At 40.4% G+C, this 24,178-nt stretch overlaps 2 protein-coding genes across 2 annotated transcripts; one reads left to right on the top strand and one right to left on the bottom strand.

The window, feature by feature from the left end:
• CCDC121 (coiled-coil domain containing 121) lies at nt 1–3,490 on the bottom strand. The gene is made up of 2 exons (XM_039238417.1): nt 2,931–3,490; nt 1–2,226 (listed from the first exon to the last, which is right to left on the bottom strand). Exons 1-2 carry the CDS (start codon nt 3,467–3,469, stop codon nt 1,284–1,286), a joined length of 1,482 nt encoding a protein of 493 aa, XP_039094348.1. The 5' UTR covers nt 3,470–3,490; the 3' UTR covers nt 1–1,283.
• An 88-nt stretch (nt 3,491–3,578) lies between these two features.
• Nucleotides 3,579–22,542, top strand: GPN1 (GPN-loop GTPase 1). Its single transcript, XM_039238510.1, has 14 exons — nt 3,579–3,695; nt 4,399–4,492; nt 7,179–7,218; nt 8,657–8,723; nt 9,445–9,482; nt 10,613–10,691; nt 10,901–10,995; nt 11,909–11,954; nt 12,578–12,724; nt 13,498–13,580; nt 14,466–14,505; nt 15,632–15,722; nt 20,037–20,144; nt 21,844–22,542. Exons 1-14 carry the CDS (start codon nt 3,585–3,587, stop codon nt 21,927–21,929), a joined length of 1,125 nt encoding a protein of 374 aa, XP_039094441.1. The 5' UTR covers nt 3,579–3,584; the 3' UTR covers nt 21,930–22,542.
• Nucleotides 22,543–24,178: the final 1,636 nt, after the last annotated feature.

Genomic DNA, 24,178 nt, shown 5'->3' on the forward strand with positions numbered 1-24,178 from the left:
TTGAGGGAGAAAAAAATTTTTAATCAATTTTAAAGATTCATTTTACATAGGAATAAAACAAAATTCATGAAAATTATTTGTAGTTTCTTATCACTGGCAATTTCTGGAACACAAAGTTGGATTACATTTCCCCATAGAAGAGTGATGTTAAAACATGGGGTTATATTCCTGTACTAGGATTTAGCATTCAAATAAATGACTAGTCTAATCATCAATATGTCATAAGTGCAAACAATTTTTATTACATTTTTTTAGTGCAAAAATTTTTTAAAAACTAAACGTCTATACTAATTAAAAATCTTATTTCCAGTTCTTCTAAATAGACAGAAATATAAGGCACATATTAATTACAAAAGGCATTTCATGTTCTATCAAGTGCACAGTTAGAAAATGTAGTTAAGTGACCTAAAACTGAAGTACTTATTATATTTAACATTAAACGATCTTGTTATCTTAGAATTTAGAATGTTAGGGAAATAGATGGCACAAGACTCTTTAAAAAAGTCCAAATATTTTAACACTTTTTTGATATATTTTCCTAAAACAAGCAGAGGCATTCAGTCACCTCATTAATGCTAGAGGCATTTCTTTACAGAAGATTGTCAAAAGTAGGCGTTGACCAAATATTCATCCCCTTTCTGCTCTTCCTTTCTCAATTTACTCAGTTGAGGGGTGGAGCATCAGACAAAAGATCCTCCTGCCTAGTGCTTTCTTTTCTTCCTAACTCTTCCCGAACTTGCAGTTTAGTAAGATTACTTTTTCACTCTTGACAAAACTAGAGAAGGACGTGCCTGGCCACTGGTGTGAACTTGAAAAAGAGCTTTAAAAAACACTTTGCCTTTGTGTGGAGCTGGTCAAGAGGCAGGATAATTGGTTTACAGAGCAGAAGGCACTACATAAAGTCAATCTGAAATTGTTCTTAAAGGTGTTTTTTACATAAAGAAATCTAGTTTAGCTAGATGAAATAAGTCACACAACTGTTTTCATTTCCTCAAGGTGGTTTCCTTGAGCTAGTTTGAAGTACAGGTGTTTAGGAAATGGTATTGGGTTATCTGGAGATTTGAGGAACATCCTGGTTATCAACAAGATCAATTAAAGGAAAACCTAAATATCCAGCAGTACTGCTGGAAGAAAAGCACCTAATCTTTCACACTAACACATCACGATGGGTGTTTTACCATAGCAGTCTGAGATCCCAAAGCCTTTGGAACCAGGTTTATACAGCACGTGAGAATTCTTGCTCCAGTGCTTATATAATCGGTTATTTTGGGAAGTGCTTTGGATTAATACTTGATTTGGTACTTAGGAGAGGTGTTATGGAGCACCTCTGGAGCATCCAATCCTGGGCACGGGTTATGCCTTTTCTGCAGTCGGTTCCTCCCCCGGACTAAGGACTCCACGTACCACTGTTCTTGCTGCAGGTGCTGCTTCTGATTTATGAGCTGGCCCTTAGTGGCCTGCAGCTCCTGGCACTGCTGGGCCTGCTGCTCTAATTCCTTCTTTAACTGCCGGTTCTCTCTCCTGACGTCACGGTAGAACTCAAAAGTATACTGCCTTGCTTCCGACTGCAAGGCATGGGCCCTCCTTACGAGCTCCTGTCTTTTCCTCTTTCCCAACTGCTTCCGGTCTGACTCACTCAGCTGTTTGTCCAGTAATGCTTTTTCCTGGACCAACTGGACCTGTATTTCCCATTTCTTTGCATCTATCTCAGCTTGGGCTTCCTTTTTCTTGTCCTCTAATACCTGCATTTCTCTCTCCTGTTTCTCCTTTACTAGGGAAACACCCCTGAGTGCCTGCAACTGCTGTTTTAAATTGGATTGGAGGTTTTCCTTCTGCAAGAGCTCCTCTTTATACCCTGAGGTTTGTTTTGCATATTTGGAGGCTAATTCTTGTCTCCTTTGTGCAAGCTCTTCCCTTTTTTGTAAATACTGGTTCCATAGCTCTTCAGGCTGTCTTCTATACTTCTCAGTTTCGTTGTTTAGGTAGTCCAGAAAGAACTGGTTTTCAGTTTGGACAAGTAACTTTTCATTGTATAGCTCTTTGGTTTCCTGCATTAGTGATTCTTGCCGCATTTGAGCTTGTTTTGCTCGGCTGTTCAGCTTCCTCAGCTCCCTCATTGCCTTTTCTTTAAACTTCGTCTCTGACTTTGTTAGCGTCTGTCGCTCGAAAATTGCATTTAGGAAATTAAGATACAGGTCAGTGGAACTCTCAGATTCCTTGGCAAACCTGAAGAAAGAACAAGTGAGGCATTCTCCTATCAATTCTTAATGAAAATTCAGGAAACACAAAACGCACAATTGTACCTGAATTCATACAAGAAACTATTCTTGAGTACCTATTATGTTCCTAACACTATGCATAGCACGAGGGATAAAGTTAACGGTAAAGGTAAATGAGTGTAGTTTACAATTTAATACAGTCACTACAATCCTGTGTGGTGTTACTTCCATTTAAATTTTTTTTTAACGTTTTATTTATTTCTAGAAGAGAGAGAGAGAGAGAGAGAGACAGCGTGAGCAGGGGAGGGTCAGAGAGAGAGGGAGTCACAGACTGAAACAGGCTCCAGGCTCTGAGCTGGCAGTCAGCGCAGAGCCCGACGCGGGGCTCGAACCCACGATCCGCGAGATCATGACCTAAGCGAAAGTCGGACGCTTAACCGACTAAGCCACCCAGGCGCTCCAGTGTTACTTCCATTTTAAAGAGAAAACCGGTTCGGAGAATTTCAATGACATGGGTACGATTTACACCGTCGGCAAGGGGCAGAGCGTGGGTGTGAAACCCAATCTTGGGAGTTACTGAACACTACAGCAGCTGCAAAGGGCCACAGGCACATTTGGGGGTGGTCGGGAGTAACTGATTTCCAGGCTTTTCCACCACCTTTCTGGTTTCATGGACACTTCCGTCGAAGGAAGCGCCCCTTCAGTACCTACTTGCTCTGGGAATCCAAGGGTTCATCTCCAAGGTCCTCGTATTGTTCACACAGGCTCCCTGTCAAGGAGAGAGCGCTAGTGTCACGGTGCTGCGCCACGCGGAAATGGCGTCCCCTTGCGGAAGGTTTTCTCAGTTTCTCCGTTCTGTGCTCCTTGTGTCTTGGCGCTGCCCAGCAACCCCGCGGGTCGCACCTCACCCCAGCCCTGGCCGGTCCAGCCTGGATCGGCTGAACCTCGCGGGCTGCCGAATAAGTCCTAGCTGCCGGTTCCCTGGCGGCTCTGTTCCCCGTTTCTTGGGGGGCTAAAGAGAAACGCACTTTCTTCATTTTCGAACTCTGGGGGCAGCGCTGTGGGGACCTCATCTCGGGTCGCCTTGGGCGCAAGTACTCTGCTCTTAGGCCCTCCCCAACAACGGCGAGTGCCTCTTTTCTTGGCCACCTCCAACCATCCTCCCAGCCCCTGGTGTCCCCTCTACTGGCCCAAATTGGTTGCCAGCCTAGTTGGGAGGCAAGAAATCGCACACGCCCGGTCCACCCCATCGCCTCTCCCTTTCGCGCTGGTTGAGCTCTACCCTCTATCTCGGCCTCTTGCGTCACAGAAGCCTTTCTAGGCACGCAGCGGCTCTATGGTAGAGTGGGCGGAGCCAGGAGAAAGATGGCGGAGTCCGTAGGCGAAGCTGAGTCGCGGGCTTCCGGGGCTCCTCGGCCCCCGGTGTGTCTGTTGGTGTTGGGAATGGCGGGATCTGGGAAAACCACTTTTGTACAGGTAACGTAGAGGGCGCGGGCGTAGTAGGTGCGCGCGCGAGGTGGCAGGCGAAAGGCCTGGGAGAACGGGAGGAAGGACTCAGGGGAGTTGGAAGGGACTCGCGTGTGGCTTTCGAGAACTCGCCAGCAACTCCGGTTCCTTCCTAGGCTGGCCTTTTCGGACTCTAGTCTGGTTTAATTAGGGCTAGGGCTCTCTCTTGCGCACTCTCAGTTCGTGTTTGGTAACTTAACCACGTTCTGGAATTGTTTTACCGACAAAGTTGCCAGCTCCTCGAAGACAGTCTTACGAGTAACTGGCTACTAATACAGTGTCAGGCCACGGGCTTTTGGTGTAGATTGTTAAAGAATTATTTCTTGCACAGCTGTCATGTTTCAACCACTGAGGACACAGAGAAATTGACATTACATGGTTCTCCGCTTTTTGGAGCTAATGTTTTAATGGGAGTGCTAGAAAAAAACCCACACAACTCAAGCAGATAAGTGATCGAGAGTAGGGGGAGGCTGTGTTAGGTGGGTGATAAGGAAAAGGTAGCATTTCATCTGAATTGAATGTTGGAGGTGGATATTGAGGGCAAATACTTAAGGTACTGAGAAAAGTAAGTGCAGAAGCCTTCAGGTATGATTGATAAGGGAATGGAAGTTCTCTCTTGGCCCCTATAATTCCCTCTTTGTTTCACTACGTCCCTCTCCCCATACCTCTGCAGAGGCTTACCGGACATCTGCATAGCCAAGGCTCTCCACCCTATGTGATTAATCTGGACCCAGCTGTACATGAAGTGCCCTTTCCTGCCAATATTGGTGAGTAGACTGTACCAGAACTGTGTGAAGTCCCTCAGAAAATGGCAAGCTTCCAGCTTGCCAGTCTTCAATGTTTTCATTTTTCAAAACTGTCTACTTTCATTTTACGTGAATTTGCTAGAATCTCTAAACAAGTCTTCTCCCTTAATCACAGTTTTTTATTTGCTCCTTTCCCTAACTAAATATGCTTCCTTTTCACTGTTATCTCTCCCCCCTTTCTGACCCTAGGGTGTCCGACTGTTGTTACTTGGGATAGTGAAATGATAAAGTCAGCCCTCTCCCTTCCAGATCATAAGACCTTCAGTAGGCTCTAAAACATAAACCTGTTTTATTTAGTTTCTTTTCTCAAAAGTTTAGAGTGTAAGGGTTCTTGTGTGGTAGTTCACTTACTGATCTATAGGAACCTTTCTTCCTCTCCCAGCATTACATGGGAATATGTATATATATGCATTATTTTGGAGGGGGGTTTCCAATTATCATGAGGCTTCAGAGGAGTCTGTGGCTAAAGAGTAGATATGATTCAGTGTCATAATTCTTTTTTTTTTTTTTTTTTTTTTTATTTTTTTCTAGGAGAGAGAGAGAGACAGCATGAGCAGGGGAGGATCAGAGAGAGAGGGAGACACAGACACTGAAACAGGCTCTAGGCTCTGAGCTGGCAGTCAGCACAGAGCCCGACGCGGGGCTCGAACCCACGAACCGCAAGATCATGACCTAAGCGAAAGTCGGATGCTTAACCGACTAAGCCACCCAGGCGCCCCTCTTTTTTTTTTTTTTAAATAGTTTATTGTCAAGTTGGTTTCCATATAACACCCAGTGCTCATCCCAACAAGTGCCCATCTCCCCCCTTCCCCCCACCCCCATCAGCCCTCAGTTTGTTCTCAGCATTCAAGAGTCTCTCATGATTTGCCTCCCTCCCTCTCCCCAACTACTTTTCCCCTTCTTCTCCCCCATGGTCCTCCGTTAAGTTCCTCCTAATCCTCCTATACATGCAGACATATCAGAGTCATAATTCTTGATGCGATCTGTGGGTCTCCTGATTTCTAGGCTGTCACTGTGCTAATCTTCTCCCTCCTTGTTAAGCTGCTGGTACTCCAGTTATACTAATAAAGGAAAACCTTGTTTAAGAAGCAGAGATCATTTTGGAAAGAGTTGGGGAAAAAACTGACATCTTCTCACTTAAAGGATGGACTTCTATCTGTTGACAGATGAATGGATCAACAAGATATAGCATATATATACCATGGAAAATGACTCAACCATAAAATAGAATGAGATCTTACCATTTGTGACAACATGGATGGATCTAGAGGGTGTTATGTTAAGTGAGGTAAATCAAGACAGAGAAAGACAAATGCCTTATGATTTCACTTATATGTGGAATCTAAAAAAGCAAAACAAAGGAACAAACAAAACAAGGCAGCAACAGACTCACAGATACAGGAAACAAGCTCTTGGTTACCAGAATGGAGAGGAGTTAGGAGGTGAGTGAAATAGGTGAAGAGGATTAAGAGGTACAAATGTCCAGTTACGTAGTCATGGGGATATAATATATACCATAATATAATAACTTTGTATGGTGACAGATGGTAACTGGACTTATTGTGGAGATCATTTTGAAATATGTAAAAATATCTAATTATGATGTAAACCTGAAACTTAGATACTCTATGTCAATTATACTTAAATTTTAAAAAAGATGGAATTCTAATATTTGGTGGGGTCTATAGGCTGATAGATAGGTTTAGTTAGACATTACAGGATGCGTTAATTTTGCCTTTGAAAAATCATGTCTGCATTACCCTGTTACTAGTAGGCAGTAAGAAATAAACTTTTTCTTAATTTAGGTCCCTTATTCTCTCTCTCTCTCTCTTTTTTTTTTTTTTTTAAACTTTTAATTCCAGTATAGTTAAAATATGTTATATTAGTTTCAGGTGTACAATATAGTGATTCAACAATTTCATATTTTTTTTAGCTCTTTTTTTCTATGCATATGGTCACTGATAAAGTATTTTAGTTGTACAAAACTTTTTTCCTTATCTCAGACCATGTCTACCTTAATTTCCGAGCTCCCTGGCTTACATTTTTCATGGGTGACTTGCCAATTATCTTTTTTTTTTTTTTTTTTTATTTGAGAGAGAGAGAGAGAGAGAAGCGGAGGGACAGAGAGAAAGGGAGACACAGAATCTAAAGCAGGCTCCAGGCTCTGAGCTGTCAGCACAGAGCCGGATGTGGGCTTGAACTCATGAACCGTGAGATCGTGACTTGAGCCGAAGTCAGTCGCTTAACTGACTGAGCCACCCAGGCGCCGCTTGCCAGTTATCCTTTGTAAGGAAGGAAAGCAGTGTGAAGCAGGAGGACTTAGTAGAAGAGAACGCAGACAAGAGGAGGCTGAAAACCTGCTTCAGCTTCTTGCTGGTAGAGAAGGTACTTGCAGGACACCTTCTGCCTTTCTGTTCTCTCACAATCTTGCTTTTTTCCCTATCATAGTTCCTTGACCTTAGCTTAAAAATTTAAAAAACAGATATGAAAAGTAACTGAGATACCAAGAGAGAAATTTACTTTTTCTCCTCAAAGGAGGCAGAGATGACATGAGAGCCCTATTGGTTGAGGCTATTATAGGTGGTCAGTCTCAAACTTACTGTTTCTTATGTGTTAAATTCCAGTGAATTCTTTTTTTCCCTCCCAGATATTCGTGACACTGTCAAGTATAAAGAAGTCATGAAACAGTATCCTTTTCTGCGTTTGCTTACTGTGTTGACTCATCCCTGGATAGTTACTGTCTATATTTTGTGGCTTTGAGTGAGTGTGTTTACATTTCTATGTAAAACAGTACTAGCAAAAGCGTTTAATTGCTTTAAAGTAATTTTTTTTTAATGTTTTTATTTATTTCTAGGAGAGAGAGAGACAGCGTGAGCAGGGGAGGGTCAGAGAGAGAGGGAGTCACAGACTGAAACAGGCTCCAGGCTCTGAGCTGGCAGTCAGCACAGAGCCTGACGTGGGGCTCGAACCCACGAACTGCGAGATCATGACCTAAGCGAAAGTCGGACGCTTAACCGACTAAGGCACCCAGGCGCCCCTAAAGTAATTTTTTAAAGGATTTTTTTTTTTAGTTTATTTATTTATTTTGAGAGAGAGCATACATGCTCACATGCAAGCAGGGAAAGGGCAGAGAGAGAGAGAGAGAGAGAGAGAGAATTCTCAGCAGGCTTGGAGCTCGACCTAGGGCTTGAACCCGCAAACTGTGAGATCATGACCTGAGTTGAAATCAAGAGTCAGACGCTTAACTGACTGAGCCACCCAGACTCCTCGTTTTAAAGTAATTTAATTAGGAGGAGGGAAAGATGAATGTGAGGAAAGGTATTCTAGGTGATTAGAAATAACTATTTCAGCTTGTGATTCCAGTTTTCTTACCACTTTCTTAGAGTTACAGGCTGTGGTAAGTGGAGAGCACAGAGTGTGAGGCTAGCTGGTGCTGTGCCTGGGTTCCACAAAGTAATATTGCCTCAGAGGCGACTAACCCCTCCGACTGGGAAACTCAGAAATGAGTAGGTTTATGTAGTAGGATCAAGTCTTAGTACATTGCTGTGTGAAATGGGTACTTTGAGCGGAGGCAGGTATAGGTGGGTTAACAAATTATAGTCAGGTTGCTTGACCAGTGAGGATCAGAGCAAGGAGTGTGATATAGATGGTCTTAATGGCTAATGCCATTAGGCTGTCACTGCCTGATGCTTCTGATACATTTTGGTCACTTTATTAATTTAGTTTTAATGTTTGTTTATTTTTGAGAGAGTGCAAGCAGGGGAGGGGCAGAGAGGGAGACAGAGGATTTCAGCAGGTTCTGCACTGTCAGCAGAGAGCCCAAACTCAAGAACTGTGAGCTCATGGACACTTAAGTGACTGAGCCGTCCAGGCGTGCCACGTTTTGGTCACTTCTTCATTTTGCCTAGCCATCTCTAAAATGACAAATGGATGAGGAAGATGTTGATAATGAATATTTGCTTGTGAGGGTAAAGTTGTGTGGTATATACTAGTCATAGATTAGCTCTCAGTGTCCATTCATCGAACACTAAGTTATAATGCTGTTTGTGGGAATGATATCCGGAGTATGAACTTCATCATCTAAATTGATCTGTAAGTAATTTAAATCCTCAACTTAGTGTCCAGGTATGGGCTTGGCCCCAATGGTGGTATAGTGACTTCACTCAATCTCTTTGCTACCAGATTTGATCAGGTATGTCTGTTTCTACTTTTATAGACATGGCTGTGTAAAAACCTGTGACTTAAAAATGCCGTAGCTTATTCACACTGGGGAAAGAAGAGCAATAAGCCTGCATATGCATATAGAAAATAAGTAAGTGTTTTGGTAGACAGAGAAGTGGGTGATGACAGGATGATCAATGTTGTGATACACTTCACATTTAACATTTGAGACAGCCAGTAAGACAAAAATCAAGAGACTTAGGTTCTTTTCTTAATCATGCTTTGGAGCATTACCTTGAGGCTGGAGTGGAGGGTTGGGGAGTGGGATGGGCTGGTGGGCATGGAATGGAAAGATAATGAGCTTTTTACGTGTGACAAATAATTGTCATTGTTTAGTTTTTTCTTTATGTACTTCTATAAGAGTCTTTTGTAGTTACTAATTTTATACCCTGATATCACTCCATGAGACAGGCTATTGACATTTTACCAAGTACCAAGCGATATGACCTGACAGTGACAGATTGTCTTCAGCTTCTCAGGACCTTGTACTACTCTCCAGGGGGTTGCAGTGCTGCTGATGTGGCTGTGTTTCTTCAGTTCGTTGAATTCATTAGTTGGTGTCCTAATATTGAGAACACAGAGATTCAATAGTTGATAGTGCCTAAAAGGCAGGCCTCCCTGGAGAGAGCCCTGTGATTTTTGTGTTGAAAATTTTGTGATTATTTGTTATAATTGGCATCTTTCTCTTTTAGGTCATGAAATTTATTGAGAAGGCCCAGAACATGTCTAAGTAAGTGATTTCAGTTTCTATTTATTACTTTGTAGTTGACATGTCTCTAGATTTTCAGGATACCATCAGGCTCTGAAAGAGTATATATAGGTTGATCTAAAACCATTAGAAATGAAGAAAAAGAGTGGACAAAAAAATCATTAGGATGCTATATAGCAAAGAGCTGAATTTAATAGTATGCTACCACCGATCACTGTCATATAAGCCCACAGCTTCCTAGGAGACATTTTGAGACTTTTTCTAAATTCAGTTGTCTCCCTGCCTTCTCTTGGGAGACCATACTTGTTGGCATTAAGGTCTCTGAAACACCTTTCTAACCCTTGTTTAAATGAAAATAATTTACATGATTCGGAGAGAATATAACAATTCTGTTAGTATCTACATTTAACTTTCATTAGATCATGATAGGTTCACTTTAAAAAAAAAGATTCATTATTTCTGTTAAAAAAAGCTATGTGCTCATTATAGAGAATTCAAACTACACATAATATTTAAAAGATAAAACTATCACCCTGATTCCAACTGGAAGTAACCATCATCATTATTATTCTATTATATATTATTTTGTAATATTGTTTTGTAATTTATTGAATAATGTGTAATGTATATTATTACATAATATGTAATGTACAATATATTATTACATAATATTACATAGATTGTCATTACTCTTAGTGACTATCGTTCCACATGTTTCCATGCATATATATATAGAAGGATGGAAGGATAAGGTGTTTTTACAAAAATGGGATTGTACTAGAGGTAAAAAAAAATAATGACTTTATTGGGTTATTCTAGTCATGGATGATCAGATATTCAGTGTTTTGTGTGATGGAATCTCTTTCAGCATTACACAAGTGTGATACTTCTTTAGTGGTCTTTTTAAAAAATAAATTATTAATTAATTTTAAATGTTTATTTATTGAGAGAGAGAGAGAGAGTGAGCAGGGAGAGGTGCAGAGAGAGTGGGAGAGAGACACCCAAGCAGGCTCTGCACTGTCAGAGCAGGCCCCTACATGGGGCTCGATCTCATAAATGATGAGATCATGACTGGAGCCGAAATCCAAAGCTGGATGCCTAACTGACTGAGCCCCCCGGATGCCTGCCTTTAACAGTTTTTCTTGACACAGATATGTCTTGATTGACACACCTGGACAGATTGAGGTGTTTACATGGTCAGCTTCTGGGGCAATCATCACTGAGGCCCTGGTGAGTATTCTAGGACTCCTTACTTAGAGTAACTAGGGAACTGCACTGGTTAAGCATCTCTTTATTGCTGGGGGCCTTATGTGGGAGGGAGTCATGGAAGCTCTGTACACCCTGCTTTAAATAGCTGTCCCTTGCTAAGGAAGATGGGGAGAGTTTGGGGATAGTTTATGAGCCCTTTGACTAAGGATGTGGTTATTTTGTGGCTTTAGGCATCTTCATTTCCAACAGTTGTCATTTACGTCATGGACACATCAAGAAGTACCAACCCAGTGACCTTCATGTCCAATATGCTCTATGCCTGCAGGTAATTGATTATTGTAGGCATGGTATTATATCAAGGTATAAGCCCTCTTTTTTTTTATTTGAATGCTTACCAACCTGGATTTGTGCTCATTCAAATTTGCCCCTCAGTTTAGTGGTTATGAGTTGGGGAGAGATTAGAAGGGAAAAGAGGCATATGTGTTGGCATTCTGTATGAGCAACTTACTTTCCTCCCTTGCTTGTTACAGAAACAGGTGGTACAAGTATCAACCTTTTGGTAGTTGCTCCCAATTGAATGAAAGAAATCTAGATAGAATAGTGTAAGTGCTCCTTTTCTGTGTCATGACAGGTAGAATTAAATTATAATATGAGGGATCATGAACAAAGAGATTTATCTATAATTCCAAAAAGGACAAGTTTGCCTCAGGAATGGTGTCATTAGGGGCAGAAGGACCTGCCTCACTTGGGTATGTAAGTACATTAGAGATGGGAGCAAGGTCAACCATTATTAAATCTGAGAGAGTTTGATTTTGGGGGTCCACAGAAGCCACTGCCAGCATTCGTGCCTCCTAATATGACTAGGGATGTCCCTTCTAGTTAGATACAAGAAATCCTAATCCAAATAAAAATCAGATGACAGCATTTTTTGTTTTCATATTTATTGTTTAAAAGACAATTGTTTGGTAAAAACAAACAACCAGATTAAAAAAAAATTACAAAACCCAAGAGCAGTATTAAAGCATTATTACTCCAAGAAAGTGTGTGTGGTGATTGCTTGATTGTGGTGATGGTTTTTCCTCTTGGGAGAGGATAATGTGAGTGCTGTGTAAGAATGGATACCTGTATGTAGAGTCTGTACCCAGCCTCCTCCTCTTTACTCTGTTCCAACAGGCTGACACCAGGCAAGCAGGAACTTAAGTGCATTTACTAATAATGTTTTGATGTTTGATTTTCAGTATCTTGTATAAAACCAAGCTGCCTTTCATTGTGGTTATGAATAAAGTAAGTGGATCCTTCCTTTTGATTCTTTTTCATCAGAACCTTGTGTTAATAGAAGGTTTGGGTAGGTGAGAAGGATTTTCACATACTGGAGAATAGATTCAGACTTAACTGAAACAAAGTCATGAGCACTTCTAGGAAGAAGATTCAGTCAGATATGAATATATGATTATTTATCACTGACTGTCATCAAAGTAGTTTTAAGCCAGATAGAGTAGCCCCTCAACCATAGTATATGTTATCCCTCAGAATTTGACTGTGCACGTGGCAGTAGAAGTAGCAATTAAACAGATACTAAACTTCCCTGTTGTAAGGGTTGATGGCTAGGATTCAAAAGACCACATCACTTCAGAGCTTAGAATGTGCTGGCATCCACTGTGACCATGGTCAGTTGGCAGCGGATAGTGGAGGGTCTGCGTCCACTAAGAGAATACCTATCTTCATTTAATTATTTACAACAGTTTTGGCTCTTTGTGATTTGTTGTAGTGGAGGAACAAATGGGGGAAACAGAAAGGAACTATATGAATGATTGTTTCTGTTGTTACCGTTTAATTAAGATTTTTTGGCATTGTTTGATGTCTGAACTTGTCTCTGGTTGCTGATAGTTGACTTCTTTCTGGTACAGACTGACATCATTGATCACAGCTTTGCAGTGGAGTGGATGCAAGATTTTGAGTCTTTCCAAGATGCCTTGAATCAAGAGACTACATACGTCAGTAACCTCACTCGTTCAATGAGCCTGGTGTTAGATGAGTTTTACAGCTCACTTAGGGTAAACTTTCTCTTCTGCTTATACTGACAGTCCCTTCAGACAGCCTCTTAACCCATCTTAGAACTTATCTTAGAAAGGAAATTCATTACCTTCATAAAAAAAGCATTAAAAGTATTACTGAAAACTGATGGTTTTAAAGATTAATAAGTGAGATTGGCTCATTTGGTAGAGCATATGACTCTTAATTTTAGGGTCATGAGTTTGAGCCCCATATTTGTTGTAGAGATTTTTTAAGAAAAAAGATAAGGTAAAGACCCTGCCTTCAGAGTTTATGGTCTAGTTTGAAGAGAACGCTACACACACAACTGAAACATGATATATTGTGTTAAGGACCTTAAAAGGTTAGAGGTGAGGGGCAGATTACTCTTGAAATGAGGGATTTTGGAAGATACAGCATTAGAGATGTGCTTTGAAGGAAGGGTAAGCTTTATATATGCAAGAGTGAGTAGGCTTGGCAAAACAATATGGTAATTGCCCAAGCAAAGGCATTGAGATACTAATATTTCTAGAGAACAAACAGTGGTTGAAATTGACAAGAAATAGATGAGAAGTCTTCCTACTGTTCCCGCTAATTCTTTCTTTTCCAGTCCACTCTTCCATAGACTTATTTCCATGGTTTTTGAATATGCATGCTGTTTTGCTTTGTTTTAGCTTCACTCCTTGTCAGAGATTTTTTTACTTATCTAAACTTCTTTTGTGAAGATTTTATGACCTTTTCACCATTTAAAAATATACACTTGTTTCCTCAGTGACATTAGTGATGCTTTTGGCAGGTGGTGGGTGTGTCTGCTGTTGTGGGTACAGGCTTAGACGAACTCTTCATGCAAGTCACCAGTGCTGCAGAAGAATATGAAAGGTAAGGATAAAGGAAAATCCTGTAGATGACATTCTTAGCAACGCACATCTGATATGATAGCAGTTTTATTGGGCAAAGCATTTTGGTTTTCATAGTGTAGGGATTCTGTTTACCGTGTGTTGTATGTATTGGATCTGTACGTGTACACTTAGGGATAACAAGACCCATTAACTTTTTAAAAATAGGAGTATAAAACCTTCACTGTATTGAAAGATTAAGAGCAAGAGTCATCAGACTTCTTTGTAAAAAGCCAGATAGTAAATATTTTAGGCTTTGTGGGACATATAATCTTGGTTGCAACTGCTCAACTGTCACTGTAGGGCAAAGGTGTCCATAGACAATTTGTAAACGAATGGGTAGGGCTGTGATCCAGTAAAGCTTTATTTGCATAAATAGGCTGTGGACTTGATTTGGCCTGTTTGCAACAGTAGCTGACACTGGATTAAGAACATAGACTTTGGAGGGGCATCTGGCTGGCTCAGTAGAACATGTGAGTCTTAATCTCTGGGTTATGAGTTCAAGGCCCCTCCACCCCCTTGGGTGTAGAGCTTATTTAAAAAAAAATTAACATAGATTTTAGAGTCAGATAGGCATGGGTTGGATTTTTATTTCCTCCATTTAGTAAATGAGTAGCCTTAGCAAGTTTTCATCATGTGTAGATTAGGGATACTAGCATTTATTGTTAAGGTTGCTGTGAGGATTATTTGTGAAAATACATCTGAGGCACCTAGCATACTTGCTGATACATAGCATGTATACTTCATGATTAATGGTTGTTATTACTATTATGGTAAATAATAGGAAAATAGGAAAATAGAAATGATCTGGGGGCAGATAGGACAGATTATTAAGCAAAAGAATTAAGAAAGTGTTTTCTCTTTCCAGGGAGTATCGTCCTGAATATGAACGTCTGAAGAAATCACTGGTAAGAGAGGAGGCTGTTTGTGTATTTTGGGCCACTAAAAAAAAAAAAAATAATAATAACTTCAAACCACGCACTAATAATTCTCTTGCCATAAATGCTTTTGTTTTGGCTATCAGAGTATGTTTCAGATATTTGTTATTTTAAATTAGTAAATGTGTATGTGTGCTGTCTAGATGCAGAAGGGCCCCTTAATTATTTTTCTTCTCTTTATTTGAAGTTTTAAAAATCTGGGGGTGGCTGGGTAGCTTAGTTGGTTAAGCGTCTGACTTCGGCTCAGGGCATGATCTCATAATTTTGTGGGTTCGAGCCCTGTGTTGGGCTCTGTGCTGACAGCTCAGAGCCTGGAGCCTGCTTTGGATTCTGTGTCTCCCTCTCTCTCTGGCCCTCCCCTGTTCTCACTCTGTGTGTGTCTCTCTCTCAAAAATAAATAAAACATTTAAAAATTTTTTTAAAGAGGGGCGCCTGGGTGGCTTAGTCGGTTAAGTGTCCGACTTTCACTTAGGTCATGATCTCGCGGTTCGTGGGTTCGAGCCCCGCGTCGGGCTCTGTGCTGACTGCCAGCTCAGAGCCTGGAGCCTGTTTCAATCTGTGACTCCCTCTCTCTCTGACCCTCCCCTGCTCACACTGTCTCTCTCTCTCTCCTAGAAATAAAACATAAAAAAAAAAAAAAAAAAAATTTTTTTTAAAGATATGATTTTTCCTGTTATATTTGCTAAGCACTTCTTAGGTCCTACCCTACTTCTCCAAGGCTCATTTAAAGGCTGGCTATTGAATTTTAAGACAAAAGAGGTGGTTCACAGTTTTTATTCCAAATAAGCACTTGGCCTGCCCCCTTTGGCTGCACTGGCCCCTTATCACTGCTAGGTCTACTTGAGGGTTCTTTTGATGTGTTTTTGTGTCCTATTTCTGAAACCTCTAAATGAGTCTGCAGAGCCGTTCAGTCTGAACTTTTGCTCATCTGGCCCACGCTGCTTATTAGTGTTTCTGTCCCCATATCAGCCATCTCTTACCTGCCTCAATGTCTAAATAGCCTTTAGTATTTGTGTACTTAGTCATCTCCTGTTAGAAATCTGGCATCTAACTCAGGGCTCCTTTTTTAATAGGATATTTTTCTCTGTATGTACAGGCTAGTGCACAGAGCCAGCAGCAGAAAGAACAACTGGAACGCCTTCGGAAAGATATGGGCTCCGTAGCCTTGGACACAGGGACTGCCAACGGTATTGGAGGGTCTCTTGGTGTTAGGAACTAAAAGCAGGATAATGCTTATTTCCACTGAGCAGAAGATACTTACGTTTAAGAGAGAGAAGGAGAAAAGCATAAAGATAATGTGGTGTTTTAGATAGGTCGATTGATCTATTATACCACATTTACTTTGTGTGTGTGTGTGTATATATATATATATATATATATATATATATACACAAAATGATTCAGAAAGATAAACTCCTGAAAGTTGTATATATAACTCTATCACTTTGAATCTTCTTTAGGTGGTTTTTGTTTTTGCTTTACTTTGGTGGCAAGATACCTGATATCTTTATTTTCTTAAATACTTTTCGTTCTCTAACCCCCTCTTTTTTTTTTCTGTTTATTTTGGCCTCATTTCAGATTAACAGAAAAACTGTGGCTAGTATAGGAATTACTATATACCATTCAACCAGATTCCAAAAATGTTAATGTTCTACTACATTTACTTTATTCTTTCTTTCTTTCTCAATATGTATGACATTATATTTTATATAAGCATATAAATTTATTTGTAAACAAAATAATTATGCATTATACATATTCCTTTCTTCAGAATCATTTAAGAATAAGTTATGGATTTACTCTTGAATATTGTCCTTGAATACTTCAGTGTATATTTCTTGGCAATATAATTTCATTGTAGTTACTAAAAATTAGGAGACTAACCCTGATACTGTTGGCTAATGTGTAGTCCTTATTTAGATGAAGCCATTTGCCCTGTGTAGCAGGAGAAAATCCTGGATCTGCATTGCAGTTAGCTGTCCTGTCTCTTGTTCTTTAATCTGGAATAGCTCCTTAGTCATTCTTTGTATTTCATAGCAGTGATAATTCTGAAGTGTATGGGGCAGATATTTTATAGAATGTTGCTCAGTTTGGGTTTGTCTGATGTTCCCTCAGTGTTTATTGCAGGTGGCTCATTTTTGGCAGAACTTCACAGAAGTGAAGTTGTGTTTTCCCTGTGCATGACATCTGGAAGACACAGTGTAGATTTGTCCCATTATTGGTGATGTTGATTTTGATTACTTGGCTTAAAGTGGTGTCTGCCAGGTTTTTTCATTGTAAAGTTATTTTTCCCTTTATAATAAGTATTTTGTCAGGAGATGCTTTGAGACCATATGAATATCCTTTTCATGTTCACATGTTTGCCCACTGATTTTAGTATTCGTTAATGTAATAGGGATAATATCCATTTTTCTGTGATACATGTTGGAAATATTTTCTTCCTGTTTGTCAGGTTTTTTTTTTTTTTTTTAATGTTTATTTGTTTTTGAGAGAGACAGTAAGGCTCATGAGATGGGCAGGGGCACAGAGAGGGGACAGAGGATACAGTAGGCTCTGGCTGACAGCAGTGAGCCCGATGCGGGGCTCAAACTCATGGACAGTGAGATCATGACTTGAGCTGAAGTCAGATGCTCAACTGACTGAGCCACCCAGGTGCCCCTTATCAGTTGTTTTTTGACTTTGTTCATGGTGTTATTTTGCCAAGGGAAAGTTTTTGTTTTATTTTGATATAGTTTACTGCGTCTGGATTTTGTGTCATAATTGGGGATCCCTTACTCATCTTGTGTTAAGAGAGGAATTCACTCATGTTTTATTGTAGTACTTGTATGGTTTCACAGTCTATGTTAAATTTTTTTTTTTAATGTTTGTTTTTGAGAAAGAGAGCATGAGCAGAGAAGGGACAGAGAGAGAGACACACACACAATCTGGAGCAGGCTTCAGGTTCTGAGCTGTCAGCACAGAGCCTGACATGGGGGCTGAACTCATGAGCTGTGAGATCATGACCTGAGCCAAAGTTGTATGCTTGACCCACTGAGCCACCCAGGTGCCCCTCATTGTCTACATTTAGATCCCTGATCCATTTAGAGTTTATTCCTGGATATGGTGTGAAGTATAGCTCTGTGGGTTTTGAAGAATAGCTCTGTGTTATCTTTTTCATAAACAGTTATACCCACACTGTTTCTTAAAAAGTCTGCCTTTGTCTCAGCAATTTGAGGTGCCCCTATATCATATACTGAAGTTCCATGTGTACTTGGGTATGTTTCTGGACCTCCTATTTTATTCTTCTGGATTGTCTGTGTCATTACTACATTGTTATAATTATTTAGAGCCTTTATAGAATGTTTTAGGATTAGTCCCTTCTCAGATTTTCCTTTGTAGTGTTTGCCTGGCTATTCTTATATGTTTGCTTTTCTACGTGAACTTTAGCATCAACTTATTTAGCTTGCTAAAAGAGCTCTTTGGTTTTTATTGATATTGCATTATGTTCATTTATATAGGCAAATTGACAACTGTCATGTTGAGTTTCCCTGTCCGAGAACAAGGAATATGTTTATTTTTGTCAAATGTAATTTGATTTTTCAGGAGTGTTTTCCTCATGTGGTTTTTGCATAGTTCTTGTTAAAATTTTCCAAGGATTTTATCTTCTTTGTTAGTGTTGAAAATGGGATTTTCTGAACCATTATATCTTCCAAGTGGTTATGTTTATGTAAATGAAGGCTTCTGATTTCTATATGTTAGTCTTTACTACTTCATTGAATTTTTTATATTTTGAATTAATTTTGTCGTTGATTCTTAGGGGTTTCTAGGTTGGTGCTCATAAATAGTATATATGCACCCCCACCCACGCACACTTTTGGGTGTGGACTGGACTGGCGTTTATGTATTTATTTATTTTTTTAATGTTTATTTTTGAGAGAGCGAGCGAGAGAGACAGAGTGTGATCAGGGGAGAGGCAGAGAGAGAGAGGGAGTCAGAATTCGAAGCAGTCTCCAGGCTCTGAGCTATCAGCACAGAGCCCTACGTGGGGCTTGGACCCACGGACTGTGAGATCACGACCTGAGCCGAAGTAGGGTGCCTAACCAACTGAGCCACCCAGGTGCCCCTGGACTGGCATTTAAAAGAAAGTAGTTCTGGGGCGCCTGGGTGGCTCAGTCGGTTAAGCGTCCGACTTTCGCTTAGGTCACGATCTCACGGTTCGTGGGTTCGAGCCCCGCGTCGGGCTCTGTGCTGACTGCCAGCTCAGAGCCTGGAGCCTGTTTCAGTCTGTGACTCCCTCTCTCTCTGACCCTCCCCTGCTCCCGCTGCCTCTCTCTCTCTGCTAGAAATAAATAAAACATTAAAAAAAATTAAAAAAAAAAAATAAATAAAAGAAAGTAGTTCTATTCACAAAAGCTACTGCTGTATCTTTAGTAGAGAACAAAGCCACTTGGAGGAGGAAATGCTAGGTTTACCAGGAAACTGGCGAGGTTTTACCAGTTAAGTGAACTTGCCCGGCCATCCTTGTTGCATACTTTAGCAACATACATTTTTGTGCTGTGCTCCTTTGGAATCACTCATGAATATGTGAATCAACAAATGTTGATTAAATCTGCTGCAAAAGGTCTTCCTTATTCCTATACCTGTTAAAGGTTGGGACTTTCAATAAGTTATTTGGGAAAATTACAAGTGTAATTTTGGGCACAGAATGAAGCATTGACTGTTAGCATACCGTGTTGTCATCCTTTTTCAGGGCCACAGCCCCGTTGGGATTTTTGTCCCTTGATGTTGCTGCTGTTGGCCGCTTTTATGTTCCAGCTGAGTTCTTTCAGACCAGGCTCCTGAAGAGAGTGGTCCTGTCCTCCCGTGGCTCTAGGGTACTTGGCATGATTTTAGGTTCTTACAGAGCCCAACCCTCGCAGGCTGAATCCCCTCACAGGAATTACTTGGACTTTTTCCTGATGATTGGCACTTAGCCCTTATTCGGTTTCCCTGAGTAGGGAATTTGCCTCTAATAATATATTCGATTTTCCGTTTTCCTCCCTCCCTCTTTTTCTTGAATGATATCCTAGCTCCTTTACTGTGTCATTTCACCCTCTACTCTCTTTAGACCCGCTGGACTTAAATTTCCTTAGTGTTCTACACTTTCACCCTGACTCTCCAGCACACTGCATCTGCTCAAATATCTTTAGTCTTTGTAGGAAAAACTATAGTCTCTTCTAAGCTATAAGCTAGTAAAAAGGAATGATGTTATTGTCAGGACAAACAATTGGAGAATTATTTTCTTGAGCTTAAAAATAACACCTTTTGGGTTCCTGGGATCATGAAAACATTGTGTGAACAAAACTATAGAAATGTTAAGTGCTATCAATAATACATTTAGAAGAGGTAAGATTCTGCATTTATATTTATCATGACAAGTTTCATCCTGACAATATATAATCCTAGTTACTTACGGATTGAAAATCACCCTTTTGAGGAGGCACAGGTTCATTACATGCTACTGATAGGTGTTTTCTCTGTAGACAGCTTATCTCCTGTGCTTGACCCTTCTGACTTGATCCTGACTCGGGGAACGTTGGATGAAGAGGATGAGGAAGCAGACAGTGATACTGATGACATTGACCACAGAGGTGAGAGGTGGCCCATGAAAAGAGAACAGCTGCTTATCCTCACGTTGTTTGTTCAGGAGTGTCTTGTTATTGAGAGAGACCTTATATATGCAGCCGGTGACAGAAGAGATGGCACTGGAAATAGCAGCAGGAAGGAGTTCCACATATTGAGAGTTCCTGGCCTTTCTGCTGAATAGGTAGTTAATATTAAGCTCATTTTAGGCTTTATTTATTAATCTCATGTCTCCTCATCTTTAGGTTGTAACTCTGAGGAATCCAGGATTTTTGGTTGTAATTATTGTTTTAAGAATACATGAGGAATGGGTGCCTGGGTGGCGCAGTCAGTTAAGGGTCTGCCTCTTGATTTCAGCTCAGGTCATGATTTCATGTTTGCGAGATTGAGCCCTACTTCAGGCTCTATGTTGACAGCAATGGTCCTGCTTGAAATTCTTTCTCTCCTTCTCTGCCCTTCCCCCACTCATGTGTATGTGTGCGCGCTCTCCCCTTTTTCTTAAAATAAATAAATAAACTTAAAAAAAAAAGACTGGGGCGCCTGGGTGGCTCAGTCGGTTAAGCGTCCCGACTTCGGCTCAGGTCATGATCTCACAGTTTGTGGGTTCGAGCCCCGCGTCGGGCTCTGTGCTGACAGCCAGCTCAGAGCCTGGAGCCTGCTTCAGTTTCTGTGTCTCCCTCTCTCTCTGATCCTCCCCTGCTCATGCTGTCTCTCTCACTCTCTCTCTCAGAAATAAATAAAAAACATTAAAGAAAAAAAAAACTACACGGGGGAAAACAAAGAATATACAGAGGCCTCAGCAGACTGAAACCAGTTAGAAGGGACTGTAACACTGAGGATGGAATGGCTCTAGAAACCCAAAAGGGTTCCACCTGGTATAGTTTTATGGACTGTGAACAGAATCTGTTTCTTGAAACAACCCTTTGAAGTCAAATCTATGACCAAGAGCAAACCTCTTTACCATCCAGTGTTCCTTATTGACTCAGACTTATTGAAGTATAATTTACAAACAGTAAAGTCCAACCTTTTTAAGTGTATGATTTGATGAGTTCTAACAAATATGTGTGCACTTGTAACAGCATAGTTAACATACAGAACACTTCCATCACCCCCAAAAGTTCCTTATGCTTGTTTTTATTCAGTCCCCTTCCTGCACACTTACTTTTTGGCAATCAGTAATCTGATTTCTTTTCGTATAATTTTGTTTTTTCTAGAGTGTTGTATAATTGGAATCATAGTATTTAATAGCTTTCTGCATTTGACTTTTTTCAGTCAGTGTAATGCTTTTGGGATCCATCCATGTATCAGAAATATGTTCTTTTATTGCTGAATAATATTCCATTATGTGGCCATACCACAATTTGTTTATACACTCATTAGCTGATTGACTTTTGGGTTATTTCCAGATTTGCTATTATTAATAAAGCTGTTGTATGTATTCCTCTTGGTTTAAAATACCTAGGAATGGGACCTCATTCTAGCTACTTTATGAGTGAGGTATTCTCCCCATTTACAGATCAAAGAAATTGTACTTTTGGGCAACGTGATAAATAGAGCATGCTTCTGGGAGATATTTCCTCTTTGGGATTAGTGAACACTTAGTTTATTAAAAACAGAGTTCTATCTCTGCTGGACTGGTGACAGCAGCCCTAATCCACCTGTCTAATGGGAAAGCTAGAAAGAATTGATCTTCTTTTTTTCTTGCAGTTACAGAGGAAAGCCGCGAAGAGCCAGCATTCCAGAATTTTATGCAAGAATCAATGGCACAGTACTGGAAGAGAAACAACAAATAGTTTCTAGAAGTCCAAACTTTTGGAACTCTGTGAAGGAACTATCCTCACCTCTGACTGGGGGCTACCATAAAGGACAGTTTTGTTCAGAGTAGCAATTTCTCTTATAGGGAAATTTGACTCAGATGAAGCCAGGGATAGGAGACTCTTGACTTGGCAGGTAGATGCCAATTCCCCTGGCCTTTCCCTTGGATTTATGCAAGGAAGGATATGGACTGTTCTTGGATACTGGTATCTCTGCAAGCCTAAAGCTTCCACATTCAGTGTTTGAACTTAAGTACTTTTGCTGCTGATGGATGAAACAGAGAACTTAACAATCCACTCCAAATCTCTTATTAGGCTGGATCTATACTTTACTCTCCCAGCATCTTGCCCTTGATCCTACACCATGAGTTCCCCTCCTTTTAGCAGAAAGGGAGAAAGAAAACATGAGTTTGCCCAGAGTGGCAGTGGAAGTCTCCTTGGCAACCAATCAGTGTTGGGTATGAAACGTGCCTCACATGTGGTAGCTCATTATAGGACGCCAGGTTTGTTGAAGAAATTGAACCAAACATAAGATTAATGAGTAAGAATATTGCTTTTGATGGTGATTTGGATAAAGAGTTTTTAATTTTAATTTTGTTGCAAGCCTGCCTGTCATAATTTCAAATAAGAAAATTATATAATTACACATAGATCACTGGTTCAACACAGAGGTTTAAAGCCACATGTCCAAACTTGTCTCAGTAAAGAGGGGATGTTTACTAAAGCCTCCCGTCTATACATACCTCATAATCAGATACAGAGCCAGGCCCTATTTGTATTGTATTTTATTTTTAAAATTTATTTATATATATTTTTAAGTAGGCTTCATGCACAGCATGGAGCCCAATGCGGGACTTGAACTTACAACTCTGAGATTAAGACTTGAGCTGAGATCAAGAGTAGGACTCTTAACCAGCTGAGCCAGCTAGGTGCCCCTGTATTGTACTTTAAACTTAAGGCAAAGTATCCATGGTGATTTCCTCAAAAGGCATGGATTTGGGTCAGGTGCACATTCCACACATAGTAGCCATGGTAAGGTTTGCCCTGCCTCCACATTCTTCATATTAATGTAAAACATAGTGCGTTTTATCCCTGCCCAATCTGCACTCTAATTCAGTGGTGTGGCCACTGGACCAGAAGCATCAGCATTACCTGGGAAATTGTTAACACAACACTCAACCTCAATCAGAAACTGGGGGTGGGACCCAGAAATCTGTTTTAATAAGTCCTTGAGGGGATTCCCTTGCATTTAAGTTTGAGAACCACTGTTCTAATTCAATTAGCCTGTGACAGTTTTAGGCCAGGAGAATCTCAGGTATGCTCAAAATGACCTGCTTTATCAAGAGTACCCTAACCGTGACCATCTGGTGCTTATTCTCCAATTTAAACATTCTAAAAATATTTTGCCAATTTCAGTATTCTGTGCCTATAGATTATAGTCCTCTATAGGTCTACAGGTATTCTAATACCTATAGATAATACCGAGAAACCACTGGTCTAAAAATTTGAACCTGGTGGAACTGCCATCCCCCAGTAATTTTCAAAATGACCAACACAAAGGGAAAGAGGAATGGTACCTGCCATGTGTTCTCTAGGCCTTTTAGAAAAAAAGTGGAGTTGTTCTTTGGCCACATACATGCAAATCTACAAGAAAGGTGATACTGTGGGCCTTAAGGGAATAGGCACTATTCAAAAAGGAACACCTTACAAATGTTAGCATGGCAAAACTGGGCCCATTATGCTGCTGCCATTATTGAAAACAAACAAGGGCAAGGTTCTTGCCGAGAGAATTGTACAGATTAATTCTTGAGACAGCTTCCTGAAACGTGTGAAGGAAAATGATCAGAAAAAGAAGGAAGCCACAGAGAAAGGTATTTGGGTTCAACTGAAGTGCCAGCCTGTCCCACTCAGAGAAGCACGCTTTGTGTGAACTGATGGAAAGGAGCTGCTGTAGCCTGTTCCCTATGAATTTGTGGCATGATAGATGTAAAAAAAAAAATAAAAGACCTCAGAATTGTTAAAAAAAAAAAAAATTTGAGCCTATTCAAGAAGAAACCATTTGGAAAGCAAAACTATGAATATATTTAGTTTTTCCACTTAGTGCCCTTGAATACTTCTTTACAAAGTAACTTACCTGGCCTATGCTGAAAGCTCCGTAAGGAGAGAGACAGTCTTACTCATCGCTGTGTCTCGCACAGGACCCAGTACATAACAGTTGCTCAATAAAT

This window comes from Hyaena hyaena, unplaced genomic scaffold (genome assembly GCF_003009895.1).
Source record: "Hyaena hyaena isolate Hyena2069 unplaced genomic scaffold, ASM300989v1 scaffold_140, whole genome shotgun sequence".
Taxonomy (NCBI): Eukaryota; Metazoa; Chordata; class Mammalia; order Carnivora; family Hyaenidae; genus Hyaena; species Hyaena hyaena.

Coding starts and splice junctions, on each gene's coding strand:
- CCDC121 (XM_039238417.1), bottom strand. CDS start 3,469: ATGGGGTGGACCGGGCGTGTGCGATTTCTTGCCTCCCAACTAGGCTGG. Junction 2,227..2,930: donor CCCTTGGATTCCCAGAGCAA/GTAGGTACTGAA, acceptor TTCTTTCTTCAG/GTTTGCCAAGGAATCTGAGA.
- GPN1 (XM_039238510.1), top strand. CDS start 3,585: ATGGCGGAGTCCGTAGGCGAAGCTGAGTCGCGGGCTTCCGGGGCTCCT. Junction 7,219..8,656: donor TATAAAGAAGTCATGAAACA/GTATCCTTTTCT, acceptor CTTAGTGTCCAG/GTATGGGCTTGGCCCCAATG. Junction 9,483..10,612: donor AAGGCCCAGAACATGTCTAA/GTAAGTGATTTC, acceptor TTCTTGACACAG/ATATGTCTTGATTGACACAC.